General features: G+C 39.7%; 1 protein-coding gene across 2 annotated transcripts in view; it reads left to right on the forward strand.

Moving 5' to 3' along the window:
* The window catches only part of NTRK2 (neurotrophic receptor tyrosine kinase 2), a 203,304-nt gene that overhangs the window by 141,654 nt on the left and 45,460 nt on the right, over window positions 1–16,190 (forward strand). For both annotated transcript variants that reach the window (XM_033085343.2, XM_033085353.2), the window contains 2 exons: window positions 8,273–8,403; window positions 14,156–14,328. In XM_033085343.2, coding sequence (XP_032941234.1) covers window positions 8,273–8,403; window positions 14,156–14,328 — 304 coding nt within the window. The remainder of the gene's footprint in view (window positions 1–8,272; window positions 8,404–14,155; window positions 14,329–16,190) is intronic.

The following is a 16,190-nucleotide window of genomic DNA, read 5'->3' on the forward strand; positions in this document are numbered from 1 at the left end:
GAAACAAAAGCAGAGCAAGTGCCTCACCATGGAAGAAGACAAAAATGCCAAGGGAGAGCAAGCCTGTAAAGGGGAATAGAAGCTTGAACAGGTTTGTTTGCCTTTTATGAAGTGTTGGTCTTCTGTCCTGTCACATGGGGCAGTACTGTGCTAACCCCTTCTATGTCCCCAATAGGACAGAGGGTGAACTGACGTTCTTGCCACGTATAAGAGGACTCAAGTAATGTTTTTTCTTCATTCTGATGAGCTTGTTTTTCAGTAAATAATGCAGGATGAGGAAAATTTTATATTTTGTTAGTTTGCAGTGTCCAGTGTCTTTATGTGTCATTTGGGGGTCCTCCTCAAAAATGGCTAAACCCTTAGCTTTTCCTTGTGTTTAAAAACCACTCATGGCAAAATCCAGGAAAGAAGGAGGTACCCAGAGAATCATAAGAGCAAAAAACCATGTAGCAGCAAATCCTCAGCTGTGTGCCATTAAGGAAGCAGGCAGAGACTGAGCCTTATGCTTAGGGGAAGGGTTTATTTTGATTGGCTAAAAGAAAGCAAAGTATAAGATAAAAATGCATAAAATTTGGATTTCTTCACAGAAACCCACACAGTATGTTGCAGCCTGATAGAACTGTAAAAGGAATTGGCAAAAATAAATTAAGAAAAGGGAAAATAATTTGCTCAAAACTGGGTTCTGTCATGCTGCTATGATGTTTTCTCCAATATTCCCTTTTCTTTCTATGCTCAGTTAGCTGCAACAGGGCAGACCTACCCATCTAACATGGCTGATCAGATGCTATGCTGTCTTTCAGAAAGATAGTTCAGCAAAAGGTAAAATTGAGTATGTGCTTAACTTTTAAAAAAGGGAATAGAATTTCAACTGTGAGCCAAGCATATGGTTTATTCCTTCGCAATCTTGAAAGCTCCATTTGCTTTTCATATTTCATTTTGAAAGGCCATCAGTAAAACCCTTCTGTACCCCCTCATGTAGAGCTGCTACCAATAGGTATGGCTTTATAAAACCTTACCCATCAGTAAAAATAAAGAACACTCCTTTGCACCTGCCTGGGATCCCTACATCGCTCATTACCTCAACACAGAGCCACAAAATTATTTCCTTTTCCTTTTAAAATGAGAAGAGAAAAAGCAAAGCACAGAAATGTAGATCAAAAGCAGTGCAATCTCCATTGAATTTCACCTTTATACCCATTTACTCTAAGCTTGAATACAGCTCATCTCTGGAGGTAGTTTCTTTCAGGTCCTACTTCTCAGGCTGCCACCCTGGGATGCTTTTCAGACTACGTCTATTTCTGAAAACAGAGATAGAAAAGAGTTAGTATTTAGAAGACAGTACGTTTATTAGCCCTTCCCCCTCTGCAAATAAATCTATTATATGAGTGACATGGTATTCCCCCATCCTTTGCCAAGTATTCCATGTAATACAGAAGATTCCTAAAGATTAGCATAGTGTGGAAGGAAAGGATTTCCAGGTCTAAACAGGAAGGGTGTTCATGTTGAGATCATTGTTTCCAGTTAAATATGAAAGACAGACCAAATTTGCCACCATGATACTAACAGGTTTTACACAGCAACTTACACACAATAGCCTGTATGGCTAACCTTTTGGAAGAAGTATCTTGAGATTGGCACTTATAAATTAATTGTATGCATATCTGCAAAGGCAGTGCTTTGCCAAAATTCCTGTGCAGTTTTCTGCTTAAAGCTGATTTACCATACTGTGCTGAAAAGCTTTTAGTAGGCTGGAAGCATCACAGAAAGAGAAATGCAGGATGATTAATATGTGCTACTTATTCTGAAGATAGCCAAATTTAGCTTTCAGCTATTCGAATATATCCCAATTGTTTTAGCATTTAAAAGATGAGTTTTAGGTTGCATGAAGGTCTTGTGCACCTCAGTTTTAACATGCAAAAGCAAGTTCCTATATAGATAAAGGGTTAACTTTATTTTTTTTTTCATGAAGGGTGAATTAAGTTGACCAGACTCACGCATTTAAGACAATGATAGCATTTTTGTTGGAATTTATTCTTAAGTAATGTTTGAGTATAAGGATCTAATCAAGTATGGCATTGTGGCTATCTGTAGCCAAGCCGAGAGGATCTTGGCCAACTAAATGAAACAAATTACTGTAAAAAAAAAAAAAAAAAAAAGTAAAGTAAAATGGCTCACCGGGAATCAAATATTAACCCCAAAAGACAGTTCTTGTGTTTCAGACAGAGAAGAGCCATGCTAGCTACAGTATACAGTGGACAAGATCTTTGGTGTCCCTGCTGCTCCAGGCAGGTGGGAGAGAGCTGATCACCTTTCAAGGTGCTGCAGCACTGTGTTATAAAAGGAAGCCTAATTCTAACCCAGGAAAATAAAAATTCTGGGGTTTAAATATATATCCAGTGAGGACTTAAGTTGTAAACAAAGCAACTGAAAGGTTAAACTGCAGCAATCACAGATTTATTTGATTTACCAGATGTAGCTTCAGACAAGTAGGGAGTGCCTGGGAAAGATGCCATTCCTGTGACAGTCAGTTGTTTGCCTTTCATAAATGCCTCCAGTTCTTCCAGGGAGATAATTTCCTGTTCAACCTGGCATTAGATCCTAAGTGTCATCGCTTCCACAAGGTCCATTTAGGATGTAATGCCTGTGAGAAACCTGACAAATCACTGATGGCCACCCAAGGGACAACTGTTTTACAACTCTTGAATTCTACTGTGGTTTTTTCAAAGACACAAAACAAGACTCAAAGTGCTTCAGAAGCTGGACTTGCACAGGTAATGTGGTAAGAGCCATGTGCCTTTCCAGCCTTGTTGCTCTGTGAATCCTCCCTACTCACTCTTCTAGAGCTAGTACCTTCGAGCAGAGTACCTGAGATACGGAGATTTTCTGTCAGCTTATTTTACTTCTGTTGAAGAGGTAATTCTTATCTGTGGACTACTATATATATATATATATAAAAAGTAAAAAAATGCATATATGTATTTATACATGAAAACATTGTTTGTTTGTACCTACAACAGCTGGGCATGAGATTTACATGAGCAATTGTTGTTGCCATATGGTAAAAATTAAATAACACTAGCACTACACAAAAATTTATATGGAATAATAAGTAATAAAAGTTGTATGGGTTAAATGCATCAAATAATCAGAAAGATACAACTGAGCTGACCTATTTCTGCATCCACACAAGGCTGACAGATCTAAAGGCTAAAAAACAAAAAGAAAGACTCATTGTTTTTGGCTTTTATTGCCATGTTAGAGAGTAGATAACGCAATAAGCCGAAGTTTCTATTCTGGCAATAGCTTGCAGAACCTGCACACATGCTGCTATTGCATAATCTGATGGCCATCAGTCTAGACTTGATGCATGCTGTTTGTAGGGAATTTGTATCCTTCTGCTATAGGATTCCAGCAGAAGCTTCTTTTTTGTGAGAGGCAAATGCTGTACAAATTTGACACACTATTTAAACAATTACTTGGCCATTTACACCTGTGTTTTTTTTACTAGCAAGGTTTCAGGAATAGTTCAGTCCACAATTTTGATAGAAATAGTAGGAAAATAAATTAATTTGCAAAATGTCCTTCTGTGGGACCATGTGTCACATCACAAGCTGTCTTTTCTATGACTGCCTTTTACTTATGCAGCTATGGGTATGTTTATAATATCACCTTGCCTGATTTATCGGCATCTTGTAGGTCCTCATTCTCTTCTCAGAGTCCTGGCACAACAAATTTCATGAGAACTGTCCCACATGTGTACCACTAGCAAAATTTTGAACAGAAGCAGATTCAGCAGATGATTTAAGTGGACATGCACCACAAAAGGATCTCACAGCATTGGTAGTTTTGTGAGGCAGTGATGCCTGTCAAGCTGTTTGTTTACTGTCCATCAGTTAGTTCATGTTTCAGTCTCTCCATAAATCTCCTTGCTCTTCTCATGAGGTAGATGGGAACACATTTGAAACCTACAACATTTGTGACATTGTAATTGGGTGAGGTCTTCAAGACAGGACACTCACATGCATACCACATAAGTATTTCATTTTTGTGCTCCTTAGGAAATCCAACCTTGAAAGGACTAGTGTAATCTATGGATGCGAAGAGATATAAGGAGCTGATTTTATGTTTTTATCATAGCCTTGTGGAGAATGGCTTCCAGTTGGGAAAAATCAATTGGAAACAACTTCTTTTAAAAGGATGCTTAACAATTTTCCAGAGAAAAGTCAAGACAATGACTGGTGAACTGGAGAAAATGCTTCCTGGGATGAGGAACTTCTGTCTCTGCCTCACCAAGAAGGGCAAGAAGGGTGTTTGATTACATGTGTTTAATACCGAACCTGTAAAGGCTGCTAAAAGTATCAGAAAAAGTCCCCTAAAGACTAAGGGAGGGAGATGCAGCCAGACAAATTAATGATTAATAAACAAAGAAAAAGGCATGCATTTTTACTAGCAATGAAATGATTACACATGAAGCAGTGAATAGTTCAGACTTTCAAACCAAGACTGGCACAGTCTCTTTCTGGAGACAGTCTTCTGCCATGTACAAAGTCATTTAGCTGAATATTATGCTCCATATAGTTTAGAAGGTCAACTTAGATGGTGTAATGGTCACATGAGATGGTAAAATGTTAAGACCTATTGTTTGTGACCGAGGGGAAAACACTTTCACTCTGTCCCATTTCATTTTTATATATGGGAAAAAAAATGTTAATAATTTATACTGCTGTGCATCTTTCTGTCCCTGGCTGGATTAATTTGTGTCCAGCTCAGGGAATTCAATGTGCTGAGGTGATCCTGAATTGCCTATTCTGCTAGAACCAATTCCAGAACGTGGTGTGACCCTCTCTGTTCAACCTCATCATCAAGGGTAGGTTACCAGGAGAGTGCAGTCCCATACCTGGAAATATGTATTGCATAATTTCCAGTGTGACATACTTTCTACTAATGAGTGAAATACCTAAAAGTCCAAATCTTTTGGTGAGATACTTCTGGGGACCATGAGATGAGAAGAGAGACTTTGTAGTTGTACCGCTTGTTGCCCCTCTTGTTCCCTGAAGTCATCTATGGGAGGCCCCTACTTTTTAAGTGTATGACTGTGTGTATGGCTGTGTGGGTATTATTTTAACGTAGCTTCTTCACAGCATTTACCTTTCTTTAATTTGTTTTGTCTTTTTCAGATTTCATTTCTCTCTGAAATGTTGTTAACTCAATGTGGCTTTTTAGGCTCAAAGGAACATATATTTTTACAATAATCAGTTAAGATTTAAAACCGGAGATTATATGATCTTAAAAGTACAAATGGAAGGTCAAATGCATTTACTATTTAGCATCAAAAGGAGGAAAATACATAGCTGTCATTTAACTATTTGGGTACCTTTTCTTGTGAGACAGTGTTATGAGACAACTTCTTAGTTTATGTCACCTCTTTGGCCAAATTCTGCTTTGTTTCTTCAATGTAAATCCAGGATAATCTCTTGGACTTTAGCAGAGGCAATTTGCTTCATCCTGATAGTAACTGAAAGCAGATTTTGACCTGAATTTTCCGAGGTATCTCCTACTCAAGTATCCTCCCACTGAAGACAGTGTCTTTATGGCTGGTACCCTGAGTGTGCTAAACAGATTTTTTCCTGAGCTCATATATCCTTCACGTCATTTGTGTTTGATTTACTTACATTGTTATTATGTTTAATCTCTGCCCATTTAGTCATACTTACTGTCATTTTTTATTTGTTTAGTAACTCAACACAGCTCAAAAAGGTAACAGGAATGGATAGAGCATAACAAGTTGTAAATACATTCTGTGCAGACCTCTTCTGTGCCTTGCAGTGTTTCAGCTTTCACAGCTTGGCTTATGGGATGGATTGCTTATTCAAATGCTTGGTTTATATAAGAGTCTTTAACAGCAGCTATAAGTGTACTACAGAGAAGTATTGAACATGCTTCTCATTTATTTTTATTCTATTGTTTGTAAAGTCCTCCTGGAGTTTCACAAAAAAACTCCTTTGCACTGCTTGGCCCAACATTAGCAGTATAATGGGCTCAAAATGGAGAGGACCCGCACAAAATTCAAACTGTCTTCATCACCAAGTTTTTGGCAGCTGCGGGCAGAAAAAAATGAAAAACTGCCTTTGCTTTCTTTCCCCTGTGGGAAAGGAAGATGAGGCATCCTCCTGGCTAGTAAAGCAGAGGGAAAAGAGAATTCCCCAAGAAGCAGGAGATGGCAAGTTGTTTTTAGGGGATAGGGGATAGCACTCATTTGTTATCAAGCACTTTTAAAGCTCAGAGGATGAGATGTACTGCACTCTGGAACTCAGGTGATGTGCCAGGGCAGCAGTCCTTCAGCTCTGCTGGTCTGCCTGATGGTCAGTATTAGCAGAGGTCAGGGATGCTGGTTAACTTGTGTTAAAAGGTGTGTTTTGGTTCAGGCCTATCTTGTGCTGACTGCATTTTGAGCCTTTCTTGCAAAGCCAGTGCTGAGGAGGAAACGAAAATAAAAAAGCAACTTCATCCTCACTGCAGGGGACCTGCTAAGGTACCTGGGCCAAATAAGCATCACCATGACAAAACTTAATTTTATGCTAGACCAGTGTGTGACGAGGAAAAAATGTAGGCACTGTGCAGTCTCATTTCATGTGTACCTAATGGGACATGCAGCCTCTCCTGGAAGACTTGGGACTGGAAAAGGAGGCTGTGAATATTGCCCCTGCAGCCACCAGCTGTGGGGAAGCAGCAAAGCCTGGTGAGTCTGATGGGAAGAATCCAGCCTTCCCACTGAACAAGGTACAGGGTTCTACTTGGACACTGGCCTAGGGTCTTCTAGCAGGTGCCAGCTGGATCTGGTGGAGATCTGTTCCTCGGGAGGGCTGCCCACCTCATGACGGCAGATGTGTGGCGGATTGCTCATTCTCTGAGCCTGCTCAGCAACAGGTTTCCCTCATGTCCACACACGTGGATATGAAGTGTATTTACATGGAGTGTGCTCAGCTTTGGTTGCTTTAGGCTTAGGGTGTGGGGCACACATTTTCTTCTCTTGGAGACTACGGTCCCTTTTCTCCAAATGCTGGTGACAGAAATAGGGTTGGGCTGTGCCATTTCCTCCCGACAGATGTTACCATCAGCACTCCTCCTGACCAAGTATGGAGACAGGTGTTGGTCTGCATCCAGTTACACCCTAAATTATTGTCAGGGTTCCGTCCTGGTCCTTGCAGTTGAGCACCCAAGGTGAGATTTTCACCCTCGCAGAAGTCAGCCTGACACTTGTGCACTGCTATTTAATTCGCTGTGTTTAGAATTTAGGTTGCAGATGGGCTTCTTCCAGGCGGGGTTGAATTTCAGTGTTTGCAAAGATGGCTGAGTGCACTGAGATTAAAATCATCTGCAGATGCTGTCTGGATTGTACAGTTTCAGGAACACAAGCTGTCCACCCTACTGGCAGCTACGCTGCCCTTAGAAATGCTTTATTTAGCTTGAACGTTGTAAATTGATAATGTAGTCTACAAAATTTAGTACAGTATTTTAAATATTAAAGATTTTAATGGAAGTTTTTGCTGAAAGGAGAATGTAAAATAAGTCAAAAAATATTCATGGGCTTCAGTGTTTGAATCAATTGACTCTGGGCAGCAACTGAACTAAGCTTCTGTCCACTATGTGGACTGAAACCTTTGTCCATCTTTTGTTTCTTTTACTTCAGATCAATACTGTAAATCATGTTTTTGAGACCAAAATTTCTTATCTTATTGTAACTGTAGTGTAGCACAATGTGGGAAAGTGGTGGTTTACTTACGAGTGTTAAGTAAACCAGAGTGTTAAGGTGCACTAAGTTGAAAGAGGACACGTTTGCTTTTCTTGGTTTAGGTATATTTTAAAACTTGTAGGATTTGGACAGGAGAATTCTTCTATTAAAGGTAGAAAAGTAGAAAAGGTGTGAGAAAGGCTTGGTTTGTTTTCTGATTTGCTGTCTTAATGTTTTTTAAAAGGTAGCGTTGTAGCAAGTAGCATTATGTATGCTCTGCTGCAGTCATCCTAGCATGATGATAAATGGCCTGCTCCCAGCTGATTCTTAATTCCGTGTCTTCTTACCCAGAAAATGCACTACCTTCCAAATACACATGCACAAAGTCTTTTTGCAGAAAGTGGTAAAAAATGACATGGGTTCTTTGATTCCTTCCCTACTTTACAGGCAATCCTATCTCCAGGTGGCTGTAAGCATGGGCTCCAAGCCATCCTGGACTTGCAGCTTCCTTCTGACCTCTATTTTGTCTTCTTTCCACAGTTGTGCATCACATCAAGCGCCACAATATCGTTCTTAAAAGAGAACTGGGAGAAGGAGCCTTTGGGAAAGTCTTTCTGGCAGAATGCTATAACCTGTGTCCTGAGCAGGGCAAGATCTTGGTGGCAGTGAAGGTAAAAGAGTGTAGGGTTACCATTATTAATTCATGGTTGCAATAATGATGTTTTATTTCTAAATGATCATGTTTGCCTATTCCATAATCCAGTGTAACTGCTCTGGTACATGTAGAAGAGTTCACCGGGCTAATGGAGTGTTAAGAGAATTTGGTATTTGATCTTGCTTGTGGATTATAAAACGTGAACTGAATCTCAAAACGAAAAGGGAGGAAACAGATTGCATCATAAGGGGGCAAAATCTTTTATAGTCTGTCTGAAGTACAATTAGTGAAAAATAATGTCTAGGTCATTAAAAATGCATGTGATATTTATGCATGTCTAAAAAATAATCTGTTACTAGCTAAGTGAATAGGTCATGTGTATAATTGCTAGGCAATGAACACCTTTCTGTTTCAGGACTGTGCCATTTTTTTAGTCAGCAACTGAACTTGTCTTTGGGTAGTTTTCCTTAATATAGCTTGGAGACCAAACCTGCACCTCTCCACAAAGGCTTTTTTGCTCACCAAAATTCAAGAGCTGAGGTTAGCTGTTGACTTTAGCTGTGGGTGTAACTGGAAACTACACTCTCAGGGCTTGAAAACTTTCCTTGAAACCAATCTCTTATCTCCATCTGTAGTGTTCTGCCAAAAATTAAACAAGGAATCCAGCATTTGAAATATCTCATTAAGTGCAGGAGGAATAGATGTCCAGAATTTGGGCTGTGCCAAGTGACCAGAAAATAATTTTGTCTGACAGGTCACAATTAGGCAACTATGTGTGCATTGTGGATGAAAACATACGGTAAAAGAAATCATATCGATCATATTTTTGAATCTTGTAACAAGAAATAGAGTCTTGAATGTGATAGTAAAAGAATATGAAAGGAGGATAGTCTTGTAGAGTGCTCCATCAAAAATAGCAGGTTTTTGGATTTGCCAGGGTTATAAGCTTTTTGATACTCGGGAGTAGTCCAGTCATGTTGACTGGTGAGAATAAAATTAAGCCCTGAAGTGATACAGCATAGACAGAAGAAAGCATGAGATAGGAGATGAAAAAACTAGATCTGAATGAATTTTTTGTTGTATTCTGGTGAAGCTATAATGGAAATGGTCTTTCCTCTATCACTTTAGGAGGCTGCTTGATAGCAAAATAAAAAGTTTTTCCATTCAGTTGCTCCTTTTGAAAGTCCTCTCCAAATGGAGCCTAGCACTTCTGCTGTTAAATGCTGCACTGCACTTTCTCTCTGCTTCTCATTCTCAGCATAAATCAAAAGGAAGAGCATTCAGCCTTTAAAGGTACATATGTCTCCACAGATCTAGGTGACAAACCTATCAAATTTTGGGGCAAGTTGTTATACTTTTTTGGTTTTGGTTTTTGCTTTTTTTTTTTTTTAAACAAAATCCTCTCTTTGTAGTGTCCTTAATAAGAATCTTGCAGGCAGCTATGGGGAGAATTACCTCTGGGAACAGGTTATTCCCACTTTATGTTTCTGTCATTGGCTCTTAAAGATGTGATTCTAGCTGTTGTCACAGAGCAAAGTTTTTGGTGAACTGAGCCACTGGATTCACCCTCCTATAACTGAGGGGGTAATTGCCTGATGCTCGCCTCTTTCACTGTGGTTACAAACCACAGATAACAGGTATCCCTCAGTCACAATGGAGGTCAAGGGATGGGGCTTTCACTGCAGTGCAAAGAGCTATCCTGCACTTCAGTGCAGAACTGTCTGGAGCATGGGATTTGGCAGTTTTAGTGACAGAGGAGCAGACTTGGATGTGGGCAGCAATGAGCAGCTCCTCCTGACACACAGCAAGGGCTTTAGAGAGCTTCAGCACCGTGGGCAAAACCAGAACACACCCATCACTGTAAAATAGATTTGGTGAGCCCAGGGGAAACAGCAACTTGCTGAAGAGTAAGGTGGTGCTAGGGAGATTTCAGGAGAAAGGAGGCACAGCCTCACCTACACAATGGGGGTCAGGTTGACCAGTGGTCCCTGTCAGCTCCCTGTGCCTGGCAGTTGCTGGAAAACTTTATGGCTCATGCCTGGCACTGAGCATCCCTTCTTCTAACTCAACATGTTCCCCTCTTATCAGCCAGCTGGTATCCAAAATGCTGACATTGCTGCAGAAAATTATTTAGGAGCTAAGAGGCCCAGAAAAATCTGGGAAGATAAAAAAGATCAAGCTTGGCATAAAATACCAAAGAGTTTGAGCTTTTGCTCCTTTAAAGAGGAGAAAGACAATTTTTGATTAGCGTGGGCTTTTTGGGGACAACACAGAGTATTTGGAAATAATTTCCAAACTTCCAAAAATCTGGAAAGTTTTACAAAAAATGGAAATTTTATTTCCAATAAATTGGAAATTTAGAAATTTTCAAAGGACAGCACCTGGGCATTGTACTAGCATTGCCCCCATAGCACATCAGATCAGGACATCATTTGCTGCAGGAACTTTTAGGGAACAGAGGGTGGAGGAAGGAAAAATTACTGTTTTCTTGAGGGCCCATTTTGCTGTGTTTGTTCAGGCCTGGCTCAGTACTGACTGTGTCCTCATAGGACTGGATCCCCAGGCATAGTATCATGCTAGTGTAGCCTCTCCAGAGCAGGAGGTGAGGCTGACAAGGCACAGGTTAGCAGCTGCCTCTGGATCCCCTGGGAGCTTTTCCTCAGCTAGCAGACTGCTGTGTGTGTAAGATCAAGAACATTTCCATGGCACCTGCACAGGAAAACCAAAGGTTTCCAATTCTTCAGGCTCAAAACCACAACTCCATTTCTTGAGAAGACATACCAGTCAGTTCTTTTATGTTGATGGGAAACAGTGGCAATTATTTTGTAGGGGAAGGCTGAAACAGTAAAAGGTAGTAGTAGTAGTAGTAGTAGTAGTAGTAGTCATGTAGCTGTCTGGACAGTTTGGCTGATGTTGGTGACAGCAGCCCCATCCTCCTGGTGCTGCTCTGGCCTCCCATGAAGGCAGCTCTGTGGTGTCAGACAGGGTGGTGTCAGAGCTCACACTCGCTGCAGAGCAGCACAGACCACATGGAGTACTGATACCTGGACAAGGACTCTGTGGAAGACAGTAAATGTGGGATGGTGGTCTGGCTGTTACAAAAATGAACTTGGCAGATGTTGAGCTCCTGTAAGAGTCTCTGTTTCCCAAGGAAGCTTGTCCCTCCTCTTTAAGCACATGTGATTGAATTCCAGATCCTGTTTGGGAAAGCCTCCTGTCGGCTGGTGAAAGTGCTTTGTATGCAGAGCTTTGGCATACTTGTCAGTAATGATAATAATAATTAATATGTCTTTCCTCTCTTTGTGCTCTTAGGGTTTTATTTTGGTTTTTTTCTTTTTTTTTTTCTTGTTCTGAGAACAAGTCAATGTCATTTCTATGTAAATTCTACATACTTATTAATTTTTTTACCTTCCAGTCTCCTCCTTGCCTGACTGTGCCAGCTCCCTCTCATGCATTGTGTCTATTCTGTGCACAGCATGAAATAGTGAAAAGGAGATTTTGCAATGGTGGGGCTAGTCAACCCATGGTAGTAGAAACCCTGCCTGAGTTTCACATGAGTTTTAGAGTTTTCTGCATTTTGCTGTTTGACAGAAAATATGGAATTGCTATGGCAACTGCTCTGTCATATGATAATTTTTCTGTTTCTGTGAGATAAAAAGCATCTTCTCAAATATACAATATGCCATCCTCACAGGACAGAACTATCAGCATTTTTACTATCTTTCCAGGGAAAGAGCCTGCTGGAAAGATGATCACCTTCTGCTTCTCCCTGTCAGTTTCTTCCCACATTGCTATTATTTAAAAATGGGTTTTGTATTAATTTTTTTCTAATTCTGTTGTTGAGAAGAATTACAATCTAATCACTTCATATGAAACCATCAGAGGAAACTCAAGTAACGACAGAATTATTACCAGTGATTTCAGTATATATAGCACATACTGGACTGTGGGTCTGTGCCTGTATCATGTTAAAACATCATCCCAGAGCCTGGAATATTGGAAAACACTTCAATTCCTGTCCTCACTCAGTTCAGCTGTGATTGTGTGTAGACCATAGTGGGAAGCAAATTTGATATCCATTATACAGCTGTGTATACTAACGTATCTTGGCTAGAGAAGCCTTGATGAGGCAATGTCCTTTTTGCATCATTGGTAAAGCTTATGGAAAAAGGATTCTGGGCCTGGAGGCATGTTAAGATTCATAAGTACATTCCTCAGGGAAGGGACATCTAAGGCATGAGTGATTTCTCTTACCTCTAAGATCCACAGAGCCTAAAATCCACAGGGAAAAGCCCCTGAACTTGGAAGACAGCAATCCATATTGCCCTACTCCTTGTCCCCCTATCTGAATTTTATTTATGGTAGCAATTCATTTTTCAAGACCCAGGATTACAGTATCACAAGTAAAGCATGTATTTTTTCCAACAGTCATCTCTAGGCTCTTCTTCACACATGCATACATATAATACTAGAAAAGGGGACAGAATTGTCCCTGTTGAAGGAAAAGCTTGAACAAACCATGACTACTGCAGCTAAAAACTCGGTTGGCAGAACAATTGGATAGAATAAGAACAACTTATTCTATTTCTGTTCTGGTGAGTGTGGTTGGTTCCATGCTCTATATATTAACCCAGGATAGAAAGTAAAGTGACTAGATGGCCAGGAAAAAGGCATTTTTAGTTAAGACATTTCCACTACTTTTGTGTCTTATCTTCCATTGTACTAAACCTAGGTATTGTTAAAATCCAGAGGTACAGAGCCCAGACAGCATTTTCTGTGAAGAATAAATTGTGAATGTTGGTAACTTGCCATCTTTCTCTTGTGGTTTTAGAAATATTTTTTGAATTAGTATAGTGCAACCACTGTACCTCGTGACTATAGAATCTATTAGTGGTTTATTGTCAATTATAATTATTCCTCATTTAATTGGTGTCAGAACTTGCTTTTTTTTGTGCATGAAAGTGTTTTCTTGCTCATGAAATGTATTTGCAAGGAGGAATCAGAAACTGCCTATGTGTGATGGTTAAATTAGTATTATTTGATTATACCACATTTAAGCCTCCTATTTGATCTAGCAACACCTCATTATTCCTCTGTGCATCTGCTTTCCCCCATGTCTATCACTTTAGGATTTGACCTCCAGTTACTTACACATGTGCCTAATCTTAGTCACATGAGTAGATTTACAGAATTTCAAAGAAGTTTCTGGCTGAAGTCTCAACCAGTGTTATTCTGGTCCAGGGACATACTCTCATGTAAATCTACCTAATGTACAGTACACCACAGGGACTAACATCAGCAATACATAAAGAATGCATCCACATTACCACTATGTATTTTAAACCAGGAGTGTTTTATTTTAAAGAACTAACAAGAAAGGTAAATACCAGCAGGATACTAGGAGTTGCTTGAGTTAAATGCTCAAGGATACAAACCAGCTGTGTACTGGTATATTTTTGGGATGAGATCAGTTTATTTGTTCTGTGTTTGGAAAACACTTGTCACAGCGAAAGCATGAGTATTCATACATTCTCTTAAAAGAAAAGTGTTTGTTTGGGATAACATGTGGCAGGAGAATGAAAATTGTACTGCCATTATTTAATTGCACTTCAGGATCACATCTGCATTTCTAAAAGAGTTATTGAGAAAGTACTTCCTCTATCCTCTATGCTGTACTGTGTCCTTATCTTACCCTTACAGGACTATTCCACATGTTTCCTACCTTCTGTGAACATCTTTCTTCCTTACATTTTCATTTTCTCCACCAGACACTGAAGGATGCCAGTGATAATGCCCGCAAGGACTTCCACCGTGAGGCAGAACTGCTAACTAACCTGCAACATGAGCACATTGTCAAATTCTATGGTGTCTGTGTTGAGGGTGATCCACTCATCATGGTCTTTGAGTATATGAAGCATGGAGATCTTAACAAATTCCTCAGGTAAATGCATGAACATATATTGTGATCCTGAGCCAAAAGTGGGTAGAAAAGGTAGGTGTTACTGGCATTAATGTTAAATTAACGACTACCACTGGGAAAAGCTGACACCTAGGAAAACAAATTGTATGACTCTTGTCTTTTGTACTGAGATGTGGGGCTCTGTTTCTTTGCCTGTTTGGAAGTACCATTAAATCAAGGTTTGTACCAAAGAAATATTGTTTCCAATACATTTCAGTGTATTCTAAAATGTTTAGTTATAAATCCTACAGTAGGAATGGTTTCTTGCATGCTTTCTGGTAGCATTTGGAAGATCCCACTCAACACCTATTGCTATCTGTAGGCATCAAAGAGCTTTTGAAGTCTAGCCCCTTTTCTCTTCTCTCAGTGTTTTGGAAAGACTGCTATAAATCTGCAGCAAGAAAACTGTGAGCCATGGAAACTTCTGGGAATTGGAAAAGGTTACACTTTGGGGTCCAGATTAGGGCTTTTTTTCATAAAGCTGTTCAGCAGTGTGCATAGGAAATTGAAATTTGGTAGTAGAGCAGTTATAAATAAAAAGATGATACATGAGGTTCATAGTAATAGGTAACCCATGATCCAGGAAGTTATAAACAGAGGGCTCATGTAGGTGCCATTTTTACCAGCCTGCACCTTTTGACATAAAAATAAACAGTTAATAGATGACATTTGCTCATATGTTAAAATATGAGGCTATTATCTCAATGTCTACTGTGTAATTTTATCAATAGATATCCCAAAGAAGATATTGATACTGGAGATGCAGAGATAACACTGCTACTCTTTCCAGACTGATTGGCCCTCTGGCAAATAATTTAAGTATTTTTAAGAATTAAGGACATTTACATTTGTCTGCTTACTCTTCTGACGTGAATTAGGAGAGAACTGTTTCCCTCGATGCCATCCTAGTACATTTTGAGAAAACTGAATTTCTATTAGAAGAAGCCAGATTCTCAGATGATGAGAAATAATTTCTTACTCCATAAGAAGTACTTGCCTTGATTCTTTTTGATTGGCTTTTTCTTATGTTGTAACTCTGATTTTGAATTATTGTACAGAAACGTATTTTAGCAGACAGTATATTTGCTACTTTAAGGCCTTCACTTTTAAAAAGACTATTAATCAGCCCTTGTCTTTAGAACATAAAATGATTATGCTGGGACAAGCTGTTAAACCTAAACTCCAATTTGTCATTCCTCTCACTTTTCTGCAGCTTGTGCTGCAGACCAGAGGTTCACAGCAAAGTGGGCTGTTCCATATTTCTTACCCTGCAGCGCCACCAAAGGCTGTTGGGGAAAAACTGATCTGAAAATTTAACCCAAATGAGCCTGGCTGCCTGCGTGCAGCCGAAGGCTTTTCAGATCTAGGACTAGCGCCTCAAACTCATACCTGCACAGTGCTTAGTCTGTGGACTACTGGATGATGTGACTCAGAGAATATCTGTCCATGTCCCTGGCTTTTGCAGACACTGAAGATCACCTCATTTATGGCCAGCAACAAGTGGACAAGCAAGCTGGATGGAATATTAGGAATAATCTACGAATTCCATTAGATACAGACCATGTCATCAGGGAGACAGCAAAAGATGAAAAGTTCAGGTTTAGCTGTTAAAAAATTCATGTCTGAGAACACTTATTTTAAAAATCCGTGCCTGATAAAGGTACAGTGTTTTTCAATAGGAATTTGCCTGAAAGTTCTAATTGGAGGTTTTATATCCTCCCATTTATTCTCACCCCCATCAGCCTAGACCAGATGAAAAGCTGCCTGTACCCTGTAGCAGAGAGCTGCTTTTCCTGCTACCAGATACAGTCCCATCAATGCTACACACCCTTCTTCTTTTCTTA

Source organism: Catharus ustulatus, chromosome Z (genome assembly GCF_009819885.2).
Source record: "Catharus ustulatus isolate bCatUst1 chromosome Z, bCatUst1.pri.v2, whole genome shotgun sequence".
Lineage (NCBI taxonomy): Eukaryota > Metazoa > Chordata > Aves > Passeriformes > Turdidae > Catharus > Catharus ustulatus.